Source organism: Sceloporus undulatus, chromosome 4 (genome assembly GCF_019175285.1).
Source record: "Sceloporus undulatus isolate JIND9_A2432 ecotype Alabama chromosome 4, SceUnd_v1.1, whole genome shotgun sequence".
NCBI classification, from domain to species: domain Eukaryota; kingdom Metazoa; phylum Chordata; class Lepidosauria; order Squamata; family Phrynosomatidae; genus Sceloporus; species Sceloporus undulatus.
Genome location: NC_056525.1, coordinates 177,616,167 through 177,637,098, shown reverse-complemented (window position 1 = coordinate 177,637,098; position 20,932 = coordinate 177,616,167). Strand labels below are relative to the sequence as shown.

Genomic DNA, 20,932 nt, shown 5'->3' with positions numbered 1-20,932 from the left:
AAAATTTCTACATAGTTTTATTTCAGATACAAGAATAGAAAGGCTTATTAACCCCTCAAGGGTTTGAACCCTGCATAGTACAAAGAAAGAGGGTGAAGGGATTGGGGCTATAAATTAGAGAAAGCACATTCCTTTAGAAAAGCTTTAATATACAATACTACACAATTAAAAAAAACAAAGAAAATGACAGCTAAAAGTAGAAAAATACATTGTAAATCAAATATATTTTTGTCCCTAGACATTTCATGAATATATTCAAATTTTTCTATTAAATCATTTTAACAACTTGTGGCATTCAATGGAATAGAAAAGCAGAGCTGAGAGCAAATCCCCCACTTCTGGAACAGTTTGTTACTGGCATAATTTGTAGGTAATCATGATAATTTAAAATAAATGGTTGCACAAAACCTGATGCATTCTTGAACTATAGCACTGTAGACTCCAAAGGAAAAGTCTAGTGAAGTAGATTAAAAAGTCAAACATTTACTGAAAGACAGGAATTGGGTTTCATGATTAAAGACTCTGTGGATTCAAGTTAATTTTAGATAGTAAGACAAATTTAGATGGAATTCTCATGGTGCCTTAGAAGAGCCATATAACACACATCTAAGCAACTCTGTTTATTTGCTTTTTCTGTAGTGTCACATGGACAGAAGAGAAAACCCATGGTCACTAATATTTGAATATTTGTCTAATAAATACTGTAATAATGAAAAGAAAATGCACATCACACGTTATGATGATGCATTAACTAAGCCAGCCTCCATGTTCTTCACAATACATCATAAAGGTAAGTTTATTCAAACAGTACTACCAGTGATCAGCAGGTGGTGCTGATCTAAAAAGAAATTATGCCAACACTACCCATCTCTATCCCACTTAAAAATATATGTATATAAAACAAAATCATTTGGTCAAAGTTTCACTGCCCCTCCTCAAAATAAGAAATACAGCATCCTCTCTGCACTGTTCCAGGGTAGAAATCCATTCCTTTAGACAATCCTTTCCTAATCTGGGGGGTGCAACATAGTCGGTTTTCTGTGTAAACAAGCCAGAGGGCAGTATTAAAAGACAGAAAAATCAATTTTCAAATTATAACACATTTCATAGTAATTTCTCCCAGATTAATTTATGAAAGCCCATTGTGAGCTTTTGTGTTCTGTTATTTTTCACCCAAGTATAAACCCATTTACATGTATGCTTGCATGGCACCTCCATACATGCAGCAGATACATGATTCAACAGACAGCATTTTCGGCAACCTAGCCAGAGGAATTTCATAGGATTAAAAAAACAACAAAAACCAATAATTTCATTCTGAACCTGGGAGAGAAATCATATTTACACTTTTTCATGGATTGCAGTAGGTGGCACTTCCATGTCTAATCATGAAAACCATCCTTCCTGGGAAGTTAAACATTTCACACAGCAAAAGGTTTATGAGAATGAAGGTTTTCTTTCTCTCTTCAGTGTGTGAATATACTTGTTCCAGTTGGCACTTCAGACTAGAAACACACATACTTGCAAAATCCATTAAAGTGTGATCACTGTTCCATCCTCTTCAATGCCTCCTTTGGGAAGAACCAAGCTATGACGAGGATCAGTTTTTAAGGAACTTAAAATTTTGTGAATATTGCCATTGCTTTCTCGTCCCAAGCTGCTGTTGATTACCAGGTCCCTCTGTATTCTATGGCTAAGACTGTTGCCATTAAGTCGGGAAAGGCTACCGGAAGGAAGGCTATGTGATTTTGGAATGGGCTGTGGCTCCAGACAGCCCTCAATGACAATGTCAGCATCCTCATCGCTCTCCATTTCATCTGGGTGGAAGTTCTGCAGGACATGAGCAGAAGGCAAACTGTGGTGACTTGCAGTGCTATCTGTAGATTGGCCAGAGCTTCCAGACATCCGACTGCTTCTGATAATATTGTTCCTTTGATTTGCTGGCTTGACAGTGATGATAAGATTATGGCTGTTGGCAATCATCATGTCCGTTACTTGGTCTAGAGTTTTTCCTGCCACTTCTATGCCATTCACTTCCAGGACTTCGTCATTGACAGCAAGCAAGCCTGTACTCTCAGCTAAACCACCAGGAACCATCCGTGAGATGAAAATGCCAGGTACCTTTTCCAACCCATGAGGAGTTACTCTTACGCTTGTCCCATCACGAATGTAAAATCCTAATGGTTTCTCACACCCATGTCGATACAGTCTTACTCTCCTGTGTGTTTCTGGCAGAATATCTACATCAATGATGGATGACACTGGTCTAAAGTCTTGAGGCATGCTAATGTTTACATGAGGTCGCCTGCGAAGATTGTCATTCCGGAGGGTCACCAGGGCCTTCTTTTTTCTGGTCAAGGTGTTTGAACCAAAATTACCATAATCTGCTTCATCTGAAAAGAGAAGAACATGATTTTAGTTGCAGAAATCACCAGGCTATAGGTTATTTCCAACAAGCAACAAAGACTTATCTCTAACTTCTATGAAATACCTATGTTGGAAATTGTGTTTTAAAAAGTTCCCATAGTTTCACCTAGATGGTGAATGAGCCTGTCAGTCAATAATGCTGCTGTTGAAAAACTGTGTTTGTGAGTCTCTCTTCAAGAATGTCTAGACTAGTTCATACATCAGGCCAGGGGCAAATATGAGGCAAATGGCCAAGCCTGTGCCTTACTCATGTAATGATAGCATACCCGCGGGCATCCAACATGAAACACCAACTGTTCTTACGATGAGAAGTAGAGGACAAGAAATATTATCATAATGCTATAACATCATATTATCATATTGTCATACAGTGCACTCTTGCTTTACGCGGGGATCTGTTCCGGACCCCCGCTCGCGTAAAGCAAATAGTGCGTATGGTCGAGCCCCAATGAAAATAATGGGGCTTGTGCATGTGGCATGTACTCCATTCTATTTCTATTGTGCGGCTTTCAGTGTAAGCGGAAAGCCACGTAAAAGGCACCCGCATATGACGTAGACACACTGTATTATCATATCATCATGACAGAAACATGCATATAGGTCTGACATTGCTATTGCTAAGAGTTTCCCGGTTGCTACTGCTGCTGCCAGTAAAAGATGCAGCTAAAAGAGGGAGCTCATGTGGGCTCAAATAATCAGTGAGGCCGCATTGTGGTTTTAAGGGACGTTGAAAAGAAGTTTCATGCAATCTTCATCCCCACAATGGTCCTAAAGATCGCTGGTCCCCTTGTCTTTCTTGCACATTAATAGTTTGATTGAAGGGCCCCTGCTGCCATCTTTTCTCCTAAAGACCCTCCTGGATCTTACCACCACCCACTTTGGGAATCATTGTCCTAAACCTTTCAAAAGTGCCCACTCTTGCTTTATCTGTTAAAAATGCATTGGCAGATGATTAACTCAGTGTCTAAGGATGGGTTTAACCCACTCACTCATAGTTGTTTTCCACTGGTTGGTAATACTGTATATGCATTTCAATACTGAATTTGATTAACTGTATGGTTATCTTAGTATTCCACCTCTCATTAGCATGCTTCAAATAAGTAAATAGCTCCGAAAGTAGAATGAAAGAGATCAGAATCCTTACTCATTATTTTATGTTTTAAATTCATACTTCTGCTATCAAATTATTCCCTAAAGGAGTGTGGTGGATCCTAATGATAAATTATTGTGCAACTTAAAATATGAACTATCACCTTTGTAAAGTCAGTATTGGAAACAAGTGAATTTACTGAACTACTGTATTGATTATTTGTACTAATGCCCTGTACAGACTGGAACTTTGTGCCGGCCTGTGGGTGGAGTCAGGGCACAGAGTCCTGGCATTGGACACCCTGACACCATGTCCAGGGCATCATGATGCTGTGTGCTGTTCCAAATGACACGCATCATCATGGTGCGACTCCGGCACTGCATCCAAATGCCGTGGCTATGGCATCCTTTGGAGGGCGCAAAAAGGAGCCACTTTTTGCAGCTTCTTTTTGTGCCCTCCAGAGGCTGGATCAGGGCCATGGCATGAGGTTGCTGCAGCCCCAATCCGTCAGGAAAGGAAAGCTCCTTAGACGCTTTTGAAAGCTGCTACACGTCCTAAGCCGGAAGAACTCTGGACTGGAGCAAAGGACATTGCCAAGGAGGAGTGCAAAAAGACACTATCTGCATCCAAAAAGAAAGAGACACCTCAAGGAATAATAAATTAAACTTTTCAAGCAGTTAAAGACAGATAAGAAGCAAAAGTAAAAAGTGACAGAAATAGGGCCAGAATCCTGAATGCAAGTACAGTCCGTCCTTGCCTTACGGGGGGGATCTGTTCCGGATCCCTCCGCGTAAGGCGAATTCCGCCTATGCTCGAGCCCCATTGGAAACAATGGAGCTTGTACGCGGCAGCGCAGTGCGCAACGGGCGCGTGCGCCCATTCAATTGAATGGGACACGCCACCCCTTCCGCCCCGCGGCTTGAGCGCTTATGCTCAAGGCTGCGTATGGCGCGGGCGCACTGTATTCTGTGACTTGAGCTCAGGGACAAGGAGATCTACTATAATAATCAATGCAGAGAAATAGAAGATGACAACAAAAAAGAACAAGGGACCTCTTCCACAAGATCCACTAAATCAAAGAGAAATTTAAACCAAGAGTGGGGATGCTATACAACCACATTACATGGATAAGGAGAAATAAAAAGACAATGGAAACAATACACTGAAGAACTATACCAAAAAAATAAAATAAAATAAAAAATGAAAGGTTGACAGAATCATTCACCATTTGAGGATGATCCTCCAGTTTTAGAAAGTGAAATGGAAGCTGCACTCAGGGCATTTGTAGAAATAAATGATCAGGAACAGATGGCATGCCAATATGATTATATCTGAATACAGAGTCAGAATCTACTCTAGTTTTAACTAAAATCTGTCAGCAAATTAATAAGACAAATGAATGGGTCCTACAGCAAATCAAAACACCCACAGGAGCCAAGAAAACCAAACTGACACTATAGGTTTTTGTGGGTCTTTTGGGCTATGTGGCTGTTAAGAAATGACATATATGTGACCACAAGGTGGAGCTGTAGCGGAACCTATTACAGTTCCAGTGGCAGTTAACAGTTGACACTTGCATCATGGAATGTTAATGCAACTGTCATTCTCAACTGTCCTTCTGAGAGAGTGTGTCGGTTATGACAGTTGGTGTTAGAGTAACTGCCTCTCTGTTTTTGTTGTTATGGTTGTTTGGTTGGCAAAGTAACTTATTTATTAAAGTAATTTTATTATTAAAGCCCTTGTGTAGAGTGAAGGCTTGAAGTGCTCTTGTCGTTATTTCTCAAGCTGGGAGCTCAAAGCCATTTGCAGTGGTGAAGGAATACTTTCCTTCTTGGCCTGAATACCTTTGCGGACATCTCTTCAGATTCCTTCTCTCTGGCGTCCTGTTGACGTGGTTCAACTCTGCAGGTGGTCGTGGTGGACACAGTGCGTCTTTCCAGACCCCCAACAGTGGCCATGTTCTAGAAGAGTTTTTACTGATGTTTCGCCAGCATCTGTGGCTGGCATCTTCGGAAAAGGCATTTTCTGAGGATGCCAGCCACAGATGCTGGCGAAACGTAAGGAATAAACTCTTCTAGAATATGGCCAAATGGCCCAAAAAAACCCCACAAAAAACTATGAATGCCAGCCATGAAAGCCTTCGACTTCACATTAAACTTGACACTGTTGCACTTTGAATATATTGTGAGAAGACATGACTCACTAGAAAAGACAATAATGCTTGGTAAGGTACAAGGCAGCAGGAAAAGAGGAAGACTGCATTCCAGATGGATAGACTCAATCAGAGAAGCCACAGTCATGAGTCTGCAAAATCTGAGTGTGGCTGTTGAGGACAGGGTGACTTGGAGGTCTCTTATTCACAGGGTCACCATAAGTTGAAGTCAATCTGACAGCAGTTAACAACAAACAACAAGGAAGCTAAATGGATATGCCCAAGTTACATGGAACATTAATTGCACGCACTGTATCTGAGAACACCAAAGGCAGGAGATGTTACCTGAAATCCTGAAGTGGGTGTTTTGAATACAGTAGCTGAAAGACTGGGGAAGAGGATTTGCCACCATTGCTGCAGTTTCCCCAGCTTTATGTGAAAAGGAAAGCATGAAGGAGAGGCGTGTGAAACATCTAGCCTGGCAAAAATATCCCACTTCTGAATCTCAGGCTACTATGGCTCTTAGAGTACAGACTTAGGGCTATCAGTGAGGGCTAGTGGTATTCTTTTCTTTTTTGGCTTGCTCATTTTGATTTCTGTACTAACTCTTGATTATTTCATTGAAATACTAAATATAGCCTCTGTTTGTTGAATTGCTTTTGTTTTATTATATATCAGTATGTTCTGTAAAAAATCCACTGCTTCAAAGTGACATATAAATAAATTAATTCCAACTTCACACAATCACTGGAAGAGGGTTATCAGAAGAATAATAAGGTTTATGCAAACAAAGGAAGGTATGGGACTATGCCAGTGTCAAATAAGAAACCATCCTTTTAACCCGAATCAGATTCAATTAAAAAAGGGAAAGCGCTGGAGAAAATTACTTGTTAATTGCCAGCTATGATCTCTGGTTCTTACACATGCATACTTTGCTGTTTGAGTGTTGCTGTGAACACTCTGGGAAATTAGCTAAAGTAATATGTATCTTCATTTCTAACGTACAGTATGTTGGTTACACACATCTGTATGACGCCCACCCATCCAATAGGTCTCTCCAGAAGAACAGAGATGAGAGATGCTCTCTCACTCTTCAGGCGTCTGACACCAGCAAGGCAAAGGTTTCCTGTTACTGCTTACTAATTTCCCTGCTGCCAAAAGAAAAAAAGGAAGCCATGAATGCTAGAACAAGTTATAGCAACTGGCTGTGTGGGTGGGGCTGATGAATGTTTTCAAAGCTGGTTAAGCAACTGAGGTTAGGACACATCAACTATATGCCTCCTGCCTACATTTGGTCACAAACATCCTGAGGTTAGGATACATCTATGATATGTCTCCCTCCTACATTTGGTCACAACATCCATTGAAAGGTGTTGTTTAAATCCCACAACTTTTAGAAAAGGAATGCAATTGGTTCTGCTCTCTTGACCTCATATCCATATCTTTGAGACATTCCTCTTAAAAATGGACTACAGGTTGAGTCTCCCTTACCTGAAAATCCGAAAACCAAAATGCTTGTTTTCCACATAGGTGGCTGAAATAACGAGACTTGTTTTCTATGGTTCAATGTATGCAAATTTTGTTTCATACACAAAATTATTAAAAATATTGTATAAAATTACCTGTAGGCTATGTTGTATATGAAACATAAATGAATTTTGTGTTTATACTTGGGTCCCATCTCCAAGACATTTCATAATGCAACATGCAAATATTCCAAAATCAAAAATTAAATCAATCTGAAATCAAAAACACTTCTTGATCCAAGCTCTACTTGTACAAGAACAAACCTTTCGATCAAAATATCACTTCAGTGTTCGGAGGAATGAAAAGACATGGATCCCATTGATGACGCATGTTCCAAGATTTCCAAAAGACAAGAATCTCTATTTGCTTGAACACATCAGGATTCAAAGTATGTGCAAGATACACACACCCTGTGGTTTGAAGTTGCAATACAAATGCAATTATTCAGTCGCATAGCCTGACAAGACTGGGCTCCCAATTGTACAGAACCTTTCTAAGTGTCTTTACTCACAATATTCCATTCAGATCTTCGCACCAAATGCAGGAATCCCAGGAACGAAACAGACAGGGATGTTAGAAATGAAGCCAGCATGTACACCTATGCATCCCATCACTCTTCCTAACGTCACACACTCAGGCAAATATGTTACAACTTTTGACAGTTTTCCTTAGTTCCTTTTTTAAAAAAAATTAGTACAGTCACAGAAGAATTTTTTTTAATGAACGAAACACATTTGTATACGTGCCTTAAATATCAACCCCAACAGAAGTACCTGAATACAACCATCACTATCTAGTCTTTTTTCAAAAAAAAAGAAGAGGAAGAAAGAGACAAACTGGACCTCTGCAGATCAGTGTAAATACTGAGCTGGTCTTAGGGAGCAATAGTGTTCTGAGCAAGAGGTACTACTGGCTTGTCAAAACCAACACACACATACCAGAAGCAATGCTCCCACTGCTTGGACAGCTGCTTTTCATAGGACTTGCCAGCCAGATGAAATACCAAAGCTTAGCCAGATAACATTATGTAAACAAGCAAGATTCCACAGAGAACCAGACTGTCAGACTCCTATAGGAAAAATTCATTTTGGACTTTGCATTTTCAGTCTGCATATTCTCCTAGTATATTATTTCCTCTGGGAACTGTGCAACATTGGTTAACAGCTCTGGAAACTACATCAAAGACAGAATTACTTCCATTAAGGAGAGCAGAAGCACTTCAGGAGACTTTGGGAATGAGGCCAATGACTCATTAAGAGCAATGGGCTGTCCCTCAAACCCATACATCTCCATTACTGAAGGCAAAAGTAAGCAGACATAACTTAAATCTGGAAAAAGCTTCAGGCCTCATATGTATTGCACAATGCTTTACAGACAATTTACTAAATTGTGTGTGTTAAAAAACACTGCTATCACAAAAGCCTCTTCCATAGAGATCCAAACAAGCCTTTTTGTTATATGATACATCTGGCAAGGGAACAATTTGTTTAAAAAGTGATGGAACAAGCAGAGATACAGAAAGTTTTAAAGGAAACAGATATATAGTGAACTTTGACTCTGGCTGCTTCCTTTGCCCAGCGCAGATATGGAAGCAACTTGGATAAGCAAGAAAGAAAAACAAGATATAAAATCCAACTACTGTAATCTGATCTATACTGAAGCCAAAATTTAGAAATGAAACAACAAACTCTAAGCAAACAGGAGTAAGTTTTTAAAAACAAATCTACAAAAAGAAATTCCAAAATCTTTAGTAGGACAATACCTTTGTTAGACTAACCAAAATGCTGTAAGTGTATGTGTCCCTGGGTGTTACTTTTTGAGATTAGCAGAATCTTAGATGGTATCCAAAGCCAGGAAAAGAGGGGAGAAGAGGGAAAGTCTGGCTGATGTTGAAGCTATTGAGTTTGCATTTAGTAGTCTTAAGGAGGAGGAGACTGCAAATGTTCAAACCAAGCTCTTTTAGGTGCTATAGAGAATTCAGATTGTGCATAGTACTTCTGGAATAGTCAGTTTAAGCAGAACCCAAGAACCCCCAAGCCCTGACTCACTCCCTTTTCTTTGCTGCATTCATATATGAATGTTCAGTCATATTCTGAAAACCTATGTCTTGATCCATCCTCACTTTTTACCCTTTTATTTCTTTGTTTACTCCTTGTCTACAACCTCTAGAAGCGTCTCCTTATCTGCATTGTTTTAATGTAACCCTTTTCCTTGGTGCTATATCAGGATGGGGAAAGTCCCCAAGGCTGTTTCTGCATTTGGGGGTTCCCATGAGATCACTTTCTGGTAACTTTGACGTTCTAAGTTGCAAAAAGGCCACTCCTGGCCCTAACAAAGCTCCCTTCTTATATGTGAAACTGACATTGTAGACTAAAAATAAATCAGAAAAAAGGGGGAAATGTGTACAAGGGGAACAGCCCTCCAAGGTCTAATGGGGGTGGAATCAATATGGTTCTCAACTCTTGAAAGTTGTTCATCCCTGCCCTTTATGATCTTGTTTCTTTTCTACTGGAATGGCTTTTGCAAACATCAGTGACAAACTGTCACAAACAATTCCATATTCAAAGCCCTCTTCTCATCACCCTTGATGGCTGTGCTGCTTTTAAGATATGTGAATTCTCCCTGCTTGACCTCCCCAACAGTTGTCCTAGGTCAGGGATGGACAACTGTTGACTCTCCAGACATTCCCAATGTGTCCAATTATATGGGATTTTGGAAGCTGTTGTCCAAAACTACTGAAGAACCAAAAGTTCCACACCTTCTGTGTCTCGATCATCAACTGGTTCCTGGCCCTCAGAGTGGTTCACAATAAATTCAAAGAAAAAAATAATAATAACAATAACATTAAAAAGATTGAAATATATTAAATAGTTTACCAATTAAGATCAGATAATTTAAACAGTATAACCACAAGACATGGACAGCCTGGATAAAACTAATCAGGCCCAAAGGCTGTAATAAAAAAACAAAAACCACAAATTTTGTGTTTAGTGCTGAAATGATCCCAATGTTGGTGCCAACTGGGCCTCAGGGGAAGGAAATTCCCAAACTGGTGTGCCAATACAGAGAAGACCCTTCCCTGGTGTAATTACTCATTGAATTTCTGTAAAGTAGAACATTTTCCCTCTGCCACCCACCAGCACCCCTCTCCTCAATTGGGGTCTTTTTAAGAGTCCTTTTCTCGGCCTGCTGGCATTCTACTCATACTGGAACCAGCTAGTCAAATGCCCTGTTTTTCCACACCCCAAATGACAGCCATTGCTATATTGCTATCTCAAACTTTCCCCCTTCCATGAAATAACAATTAAATACTGTAATCTATCATAAATCAGTTGGAGATCAATCTTCTCCCTGTTCTTCATTTAATTTTAAAAGAGCTTGGTTTTATAGTTTTATCAGAAGTATTTTGAGGCAGTGCTGCCCCCTTAATTTCATAAGGACATTTAGTTAAATAACATTCAGACTTGGCTTTAGAGGGCCGAGCCACTAGGTAAAATATTCTGAAGAAATATCGCAAGAACCACCATCAACGTTTGGGTAATACTAGAAAGGTTTCTAGTCCAGTTTAAAGTGTTGAAAGTTAATCTTTCCTGCAATATGGCTTATGTATTCTGAGCTAATCATGGGATTTCAGATTTTCAAGTACAGTACGTCAAGATCAGGACCAATAATTATAGATTTATTTTTAGTTTTGCTTTCTGCAATTCCAGCCAGTGACCACTGGACGTCACTGCTCAGCTTGTAGGTATCTTCTACTTAGGAATGATGAGAGAATGACATTCTGTACACATAGGGTGACCAAATGTCCTCTTTTTCCAGGACATGCCCTACATTCCCAGCTTTCTGCCCAGGAGGAATTTCAGAATGTCCTCCATTTTGAGCATGACTATGAAGCATGAATTTATAATTATATGCTTTCATTTTATAACACCCTACATTTTTCCAGAGTGTCCTACATTTTGTGGTGCCTTGTCCTCCTTTGTTGTTATGACATCTGGTCACCCTGTGTGCCCACACACATGCTTGCACAATGTTGAATGAGCCACTTAATTATAACAGTTAAACTGATATATGTGTTTGCAGCAAAAACCCCTCCTGTGTGGAAAACAGGTTCCCCTACACATTTGAAAGCATCACTTTCTTAACTTATGGCATATAAAGGGAAGCTAAAACACAAATGTTCCTTTCCACTTTCACTGCCTTCACACCAGTCTTCAGAAGTGGTTGAAATCAACAGGTGCCATAAACCAGTCTTAAATCTGTGCTGTCATATGTTACAAAATTTGAGGGGGGAAACGGTAGTGGGAGGAAGAAATTAAATGAATACAAATAAATTTCCATATTTATAATTTTCAAGATTTCTTCACTTTCCCTGGCCATTGATTTGGTTTTAAGGAAAGGAGCTCAAGTTAGCTTCAGGGATGCAATCCCTACATGTGTAGAGCTAGAGTAAGGTCTATTGAACTCGGCTGGACTTGCATCTGTGTAAACATATGTAGAATTGCACTGATGCAGCTAATGGAGAATGCCAGCTCCTCTATGACTCCCTCATAACAAGTAAGCTTCTGTGTCCAGAGGTATGCTTGTGTGAAGTACATTCCTATTTTGCATCCCAGGATGCTGCTGCTTTTGCTTTGGACTTCTTCCCGCACCCCACTGCCCTTTTCCAAATCAGAGGCTTATCTGTGAAGAAAAACTTCAGAAGGCCATATTGATGGGAATCACTGGGTAGAACAGTGCTTCCTTTGGCCAGAGCCCCCACCACTCTTTTCTTTCTCCAATATGACTATGAGAAAGAATAAGCATTGCATCAGGGACACAGAAGGTTACCACACAGGCTATAATAGTTTTCTGGGAGGTGAGGTGGAATTATGATTATTTCCTTTCGCATCAGTTAAACAAAAGACTGAGAATGGTTGTCATTCTTCCTAATACTGGCAGAAGCTCTAGTTTTCACAATCATCATAGTTGAAAGCACAGCCAAAATAAGCATACTCCTGGGGGAGAATCCCCTAGTTTTGTTCCAAGAACTTAAAAAAAAATCTAATCTTATTATACTCACTTGACACTAAACAAACATCTACAAGTGGGTTTCTGGGGTTGATCAAAATCTGACAAAATAGCATGATTTTTCTACTTGAACCCCCTGAGCCCTGTGAGAGTCTCCATGTTGTTGTTGTGTGCTTTCAAGTCTTTTCTGACTTATGGCGACCCTAACCCCTATCATGGGATTATCTTGGCAAGAAATAATTCAGAGGAGGTGTGCCATTGCCTTCCCCTGAGACGGAGAGAGTGTGACTTGCCCAAGGTTATCCAGTGGGTTTCATGGCCAATGAGGGTCCGGATAGCTGATTGAAATATTGGGATAAGAATATAACCAACTGCTCTTGATTGAAATCAAAGGGCATTCCTTCCAGTGCTTTGAGATTCGTACATCCTTGTGCAGGCACCATGCAAAATGGAAGAGGGTGTGGGAGGTTCCTGCTTTCATCAACTAACACCAAAGACTAATACCAAATGTCTATCCCCATAGCTGGCAGAAAACTCCAAAGTAAACTGATTTTATTCTTCCACATCACAACACCATTTGCATAACTACTAATAAAATCTATATGGTCTTGATACAGAGAATCACCAGTTTATGATCTGTGTCACTCACACAAACAGCCTGTCAGTCACATAGAAATTGTTCATTCCCACCAAAATGATCATGGGATGGAAACTGCCAGCCTGCAGTGATTGGGAATGTCCTTAAGTAAAATGAATGGCACATGCTTTGCCCATTGATAATAGATGTGGAGACTGAAAACAACTGAAATGAATTAAGAGAGATAAGGTGAATGTGAGTAGAGAACTGATTCCCATCAGGTGAACCTTGTTTTTTTCAACAGTCAAGTTTAATTCAGAACAATGAATTCCCAAGATACTTTTATGAACTGCAATCAATTAGTACAATAACTCTGATTCATCACAAAGCAAAAATGAAGTCCAGCATTAATACAATTAAACAAAACTTCAAGTTTCCAACCTATCATATCTCCACTAGCTCTGCTACACTGAATTCAAGGTAACTGCTACCTTGACTATTTGGTAGTTCTTAAATTTACCTAGTGAATTCATGCATGAATTTACAAAGGAATTTTTTTTGGAAGAAAAGACACTTTAATGAAGCAATAGTACTGTGGGAACTTTCCTGGAGTAATCTTGAGAGAACACAGTATAGCTTGCTTCCATATCAAAACACATAATACAGCAATTTAAAGCTCCCAAAGAAACCAGCTTTATAAACTTCATTGCATTGGGATGTGTAAATGGGAAAATCCAGTATTTTAGTGTACAAGAATATGTACTTTTACACCAGGGATAGGCAATATGCAACACTCCTGATGTTGAGAACTGTAAGTCCTAGCCAGCATAGCCGATAGTGAGAAGGATGATGGGGACTGCAATCTAACAACATCTGCAAAGCTACAAGTTGTCCACCTGATTCACAGTAAAGAAGTAAAATGCACTGTAGTCATAGAATGGTAATATTAAAAACTTGAGTCTCAGTTTGGAGCATGGACCATAGGTTTCCTAATTTTCCATCACACTCCCACCCCCATGTCTTATCTACCCAAAAAACCCAACATTTTTTCTGGCAACAGCAACTTCAAAAAACACTAATTGGCATCATGGTAAGAAGATGATATGAGAAACCTAACAACAAACTTTGGGAGGCTCCCAAGCATTGTTGGGAGAAACTGAGTCAATCTCTAGATAAACACACATCAGGACACAGCTGTATCTACTTCTTTAAATCAGCTCTACACAGTTGCTATCCAGGATAAAAGATTTTTCCTCGAACTAACAGCCCAACCTATCCACCTGCACAGCAGAAGGGAAAACAACAGTTCCCTCTAAACTGGCTGAAGGGCTGAGTCCCTTGTTTCTATCCATGTCAGCACAAGGGAACAGGAAATCAATCCACTGACTTCTGTACACGAGATCTAGTTCTCAGTGACTCATTTCAAAGGCTAAAAAAGAGTTACTGTACTACTGAAGCTGCTGGCCTGCCATGCATTACTCCAGAGGAACCCTGCAGGGCACGGCAAGGAGTGGCATCCAGGAGTTCCAGAGGAGTCAGACAGCCATAATCCAGTGTCTGGAAAATGGCTGGGACAACTTAGTGCCTTTAAGACAGGGTGTGTATACACAGTATGAGTACACAGGAAATTAGCAGCATGTTTAGCAATAAGGACCATGGAGTCAGGATGGTAACCAAAGTTGATGGTGGCACATGAGAACTAAGAGGAAAGCCATAATTGCTAAATGCTTCACTCCAGTCAGATAAAGCATTAAAATTTAAATAGTTTTCATCTATTAGATCTGAGAGTTCTCTCTTGTGTTATCTGTTTCTAATTTTTAAAAATCTTTTCCTGCATTTGAGAAGAGCCAGAAACAGGAGAAGTTTCCAGTTGGCTACATTTATGTACCACAGATGAAGGAATGTAATGTAAGATAAGTAGGATTCCTCTATTATAGGATGTCCTTCCTCCTCCCCAACCCTCTGCAGTGGTGTAAGTGCTGATCCAAGAACTTGGCAGGAGCAGTGTCCTAGCTGCTTCCAAAGCATTTGTCCCACACTCCCAGCATTCCTGGAAAAGATCACACAAAGTACCACCCTTGCCAGCCCTTCCTGGCAATCCAAGTGTGCATTCCATAAAGACAGGCAGAAGCTAGAGCTGTAGTAAATGTTCATTTACAAGTTGCTGCTTCATGTGAAGCCAGCCAACAAGGAATCTGCACACTTGATCCTTTTTTCTTTTATAAACTGACTTATGACATGTCACATTCTAGACCCTCAGCTCATATACATCTACCACTGTCTGAAAGCAGCAGCAGATACATTCAGAGAGTTCCTGTATGTCAGAGGTATGAGAAATGTGATCTTTGGGCTGCATGTGCCTCCCAAGTACTATTTTAGACCTGTCCATTTAAAAAACAAACAAACCATTTTGCCCTCAAATGTCCAAATGTGGGAGGCATTTTTTCAAATTCTAAGGTCCACCTGGCTGTTTTAGCTAAAAAGAGCCACCTGCTCCAAATGGCAAAATTGCCTCTCACTCTCACTCACTAGCAGGCATTGGGGACATTTTGGTCCATTTGTAAAGCAAAAAAAAAATTGGGAAGCTAGTTGGAGGGCAGCCTTCTGAGATTGTTATAAGACAGATCTCCTCTGGTAAGCTGTTCCACAATCTGGGGGCTGCGGTGGTGAATGTTCTGTAAGAAATTGTTGTTAGCCTGGTTTTTGAGTACTCCAATAGGTTCTTTCCAGATGTTCTGAGAGTGTGGGGAGGCATTCCCTCAAGTAACTTGGACCCAAGCCATGAAGGGCTTTAAAGGTAATAATCAACACTTTGTATTGTGCCCAGAAGCTAGTCAGCAACCAATGAAGGGATTTTAACAAATCAAGGTTTGGTTTTTGAAATTTATATATATTTAAAATATTTTCAAGCCGTGAATGCTTGAATCCATGGATAAAAAAATATGGATATGGAAGGGTGATTGCAGTAATGTATCTATACTAGTGTAGATTGCTCTAGTGCTCAATTCTAGGTTGCAGTGGGGGGGGGGAATCTTTGACTATTTGATTATTACAGACAATAATGAGTATGTTCAAAAACCATTGTTATTACATTTATTTCTATTCTGCCCTTTCCCCATTTTGGGACTCAAAGCAGCTTACAAGTAAAAGAATATGTCATCAAAAATTTTAAAACCAGAGAGAACAATATTTTTTAAAAAAAGATCAAAACATAAATCATTAGACACACCCACACCCACAAGCACAACAATTAGCAGAATTCAGTAATTCTTTAGGTGAGATGGGCCTTATTTAATCACTCATCAAATGCCTGTTGAAACAGAAAAGTCTGCAAAAACTTCTCTGGGAAGACAGTTCCAGGGCCTGTTTAGGAGACCTTACTGCACCATAATTGAAATGTAATCATAGTGAGTAATTTTGCACATACCATGGACTGCTAAAAAGATAAGTAAATGGGTCTTAGCAAATCAAGCCTGAACTTTCGCTAGACACAACATTGACTAAAGTGAGGCTGTTGTACTTTGGATTTATCATGAGACATGACTTATTGAAAAAGATGATAAGGTAGAAGGCAACGGGAGCCACTTGTAACATCTGTGTGTAAATCATTTACTTTATATAGCCACAAGCTGTCTTTCTCAATACTCTGTTTTAAGATGTTTTCAATAAAAATAAAACTGGGTGGTGGTGGCGGAAAAAATGGGCGTCAACGTTATAGATGGATTGATTCTATTAAGAAAGCTGTAGCCCTGAATCTGGAAGACCTGATCAGGGCAGTTGATCACTGGAGCTCTTGGAGGTCTCTCATTCCTAGGGTTGCCATAAAATGAAGTCAACTTCATGGCAAATAAATATCTGACAGGTTTTGTTTCTCTGTAGGGAAAAAAGGCACAAACCAAGTACAGAATCCAGTGGAAAATAAAAGATAAAACAAGCAGTTCCATTTCAGTCTGTCTTTTCACTTGCCAAATATTGTTTGAAAATCCTTATTTAGTAAGGCAGAAAAACCATTACAATTATAAAATTTCCATCACATATTCCAAACTGTGGAAGAAAAAAACAACTGGGTTCACACCTTTGTAAATATGTTTTGGGCCCAAAGTAGAAATCACTTGCATGAGCAGACGGCACTTTAGATCTTCCACAATGTAATGGCAGCACTATTCGTATTTGAGAGAAATGGATCAGGACTGCAATGCTTGGGAAGGGAGGGGGATTAATCGGTCCTACTCCCATTAAATTAATACAGATATACAAGGCTTTTTTCTCTATAGGTCAACCTGCAATTCCTAAAGTGGGGGGAACTTCAGTTAGAAAAATGGCATGGGATGAAGCCTTCCCCTATCTGTTGTAGTCACAGTCCTAATTCACTACTCTGCTTGGGCTTTTTTAAACCACAGGAGATACAAAGCATGCATAATTGCATCTTCAGACCTCATTGACAAAGTAGGAATGTCATCCCTAAACATATGTGCTTTTATAAGATTAGCACATGCTTGTCTAAATTTTTCAAAATATCTCAACTGAGACAATGTCTGGAATACTGCAAATTACAGTGACAAAACTACGCAATGCTTTCCAGCAAAGACCCTACATTTCCCACTTACTGGAAAGTAGCTACTGTGATCAATGGGGTCCATTCCTTTGTTGATCAAGAAGCAGCTCACTGACAGTCCTCCTCTGCAAGTGATCTCTATTATGACAGGCAGAAGTGGGGTCCCTGTTGCAATTCTTCCTTGCATGGCAGATTGCTTGTGTGTGAGATGGGTTGAAACATTGTCTGCTTCCTAATCAAAAAGGGAATGGAACCTTGACCTGGGGAAAGGGGGGCTTTAATAATTCTTACATGTCCCCTCAATTGAGGAATGTGTAGGGATTGTGAATACCACACATTTGTAACACCCCAACAAAATTCCAGCCCATGGTTTTAAAACATTATTTCAAATGATATGCATCTGTTTCAAGCTGAGCTTATCTGCAAGTAGGAACAACATTTACATCCCATCCCAAACAAACACATAGCGTCACATTAATAAGGGTGCACGCCTAAAGAGGTTATGTATTTTTATTCCCACTGATTTCAGTAATTGCACATCCTTTCCTCACATTCATAAAATGCTCTGTACATAGAACCTAGTATGTGCAGAGAAAATGGCAGCATTCTCCCTGACATAATAGCTCTCTAGATACCTTAGGGATCATGATAAATGTGGAAAATGATATGCTGGTGTTAAACCCAAACATACAACCTTCTAGTACATCAGGGCTTCATTGACTGTACCACATCCCTTGGCTTCCCTTATTAGAAGACTGCTGCAAGAATATGAATGACCAGCTGACTTCACCTCAGCAGTTTGTTACAGTCTTGTAGATCATGGTGTACTTCTGATGTGACCTGCACTATAACATTTCCACTCTTGTCCCAGAACATCACTAAGAGACTGAACAACATTACTAAGAACTCTGCAAATATGCTGGCTAATTCCTATTCTTCCCTCAAAGCTTTGTCTTTCTTGAAAAAATTGGGAGGCTGCAACAGACTTGTAGAACCTGTCTCAAAATGTTACTGAGGCCGGTTATTGGTGTGGTAGTCAACAATGCCACAATACAGTTTGTTCTAGGTGACTGTTTTAAATGTAAGATAAAGGATTTCCCTACCCACTCCGGGAACATAATTTGGCAATCCTTACCACCCAGTAATCTTACAGAGCGTAAGAATGGATACAACAACTAAATGACCATATAGATGATCCTCCTTGAAACTCCTTCATGTGCAGACAATTACCATTTTTGGACTCAACACTCAACTGCTGCATGTTTCACTTCATTCTGGCTTGCTTTGTATGCCTAAATCCAGTCAGATCAAGGGGAAGAATTTGATCTTGACACCGTTTTACGTATATAAACAAGGTACAGTATTTTCTGGAAATGTTGTTGTTTATTTTCCGAGAGAGATATTGTGCACTTGGAAGACATTTTAGTCTTGTTTGCTTTTATGCATCTCCAATCAAGGGCCAGAGCAGCACAAACATGGCAGACCTGACAGTGACTCATTTTTCCAAATGACAACATATAACCATTTTGGCCAAACAAATCTCCTCTAACTGTTGTATTAAAACATGTCCATATATTACGCAGACTGCATGAAGTGAAGAGATTCCTGGATTTGTAACATTCTTAATCAGGAAGTTCTGACCCACTGCTAAGCACCAATGAAGATTACAAAGCCACTCTTCCACACTTGGCCAGGATGGGAGGCTAGTTGTGCTTGTGTAGTCAGCGATAACTGGAACTTCCACTTCAAGTTCTGCTCAAACACAAGTTTCAAATACACAAGACTCATTAGGTAGCTTTGGCTCAACCTGGGATGTTGTTATGTGCAATCAAGTTGTTTCTGACTTACGTCAACCCTAAGGTGAACCTTTCATGGGATTTTCCTGGCAAGATTTGTTCAGAGGAGGTTTGCCATTCCCTTCCTTTAAGGCTGAGGGAGTGTGACTTTCCCAAGGTCACCCAATGGGTTTCCATGGTCTCCAAGAGATGTAGTCCAACTCTTAAACCACTACATCACACTGGCTCTTACAGAATATTATGAATACAATGTATTCAGTACTCCTATCTTAAACAATATTGTGGCCCTCTTGATATAATCTGGAATGCAGTTTACATCAACCCAAGCCGACATAGCTAATGACGAGAGATTATGGGAGTTGCAGTCTTGCAACATATGTAGGGCCACAAGCTACTCACCGTCTTACAGTCTCAGGGTTCTTTTTTGGGTGGGGGAGGAGATGCTGCTCTCGTCTTTCTTAAACATCAAGGGCTCACGTTAAAGAGGGGGAAAGGTTAGCAGCTCAGCTGAGGGGAAAAACTTGGCAAAACCTCTGGTGCGAAAACTGACTACACATTGCAGATGATGTAGTTAGATCAATTTCACTGCTCCAGAGTCCAGAGGAGGCAGCTGCAATAAAGAACTTAAAGGAAAAGGTTCATCCCTGTTGTGAGGCTATTCCTCTATTACAGCATAGCTATTACTTAGCTATTAGGTTACAGTTGCCAGATTGGATCACTGCCATCAGAGTTATCACTCCAGCTGCTCCACTGTAGACTCCTGCCTCTATGCTGCCTGATTGGGAAAATATAGTGGCATTGCCCACAGGGTAAAGGAGGACCTCCCTTTTCTGTTTCTTAATATTACAGACAACCCCAGGATTTGCAAAGTCTTGCATGGAAGTCTAAACAGGCAGACAGGCTGCTCTTACTGGCTCTATCAGAACTATGCAGTCCTTTGCAACAGATATCTGCCAGAGACACAGCATTTTAAGCTTTATTTTATTATTTATCTCATCACATGATTAAGAGCATGTGAAAAGAAGAGTGGTACAACAGCCTGACATGTGAACTTCCCTCTTTCACCATACAACTTAGTTGTGTAAAGAGAATAACCCTCAAAGAAGGTCCATCATTTCTTGGATCAACGTCTGGAACGAGCGTGAAAGAATTCTGGTAAGAAAGATTCCCTTTATGAGTGCCATGTAGAGTAGTATTGGTGTCTTGTACTACAACTCCCATAATCTCTAACAATTGGCTATGCTGGCTGGGACAGTTAAGAATTGTAGTCTCAAACATCTGGGGCAACAAGTCACGTCTTCTACAGTTAGGTAGCTACTATTGCTAATAGAACAGGTAGGCACAACTGTATACAGGTGAATCTCCTTATCCAGCATTCTGAAATCCAAAGTATTCCAAAAAACAAACTTTTCTATGGGGTGGACACTTTGCTTTCCGATGGTTCAATGTACCCAACTCTGGTTCCATGTCAAAAATTATTAAAAATACTGTATAAAATTATGTTCAGGCTTGTGTATAAGACATGTATTAAATACAAATGAATGTTGTATTTAGACTTGGAACCCATCTTCATAAAATCTCATTATGTACATATATATATAAAATAAATACAGGTATTCTGAAATAAAGAAAATTTCATAAACCAAAGCACCTGGGGGTCTCAAGAATTTTGGATAAGGGAAACTCATCTATTTGGAAATGAGGCTGTTGCCTCAGGCAGCAGCTGCTGCGAGTGGCAAACATTAAGTGTTGGGAGGAGAGAAGCTGGGTACCCATATGGTTGTGCCCTCACATATTA

General features: G+C 40.0%; 1 protein-coding gene across 1 annotated transcript in view; it reads right to left on the bottom strand.

Annotated features, from left to right (window-relative positions):
* The window catches only part of PARD6G (par-6 family cell polarity regulator gamma), a 93,272-nt gene continuing 72,340 nt past the window's right edge, over nucleotides 1-20,932 (bottom strand). Inside the window, exon 3 of the mRNA XM_042466052.1 lies at nucleotides 1-2,393. Coding sequence (XP_042321986.1) covers nucleotides 1,534-2,393 — 860 coding nt within the window. The 3' untranslated portion in view covers nucleotides 1-1,533. The remainder of the gene's footprint in view (nucleotides 2,394-20,932) is intronic.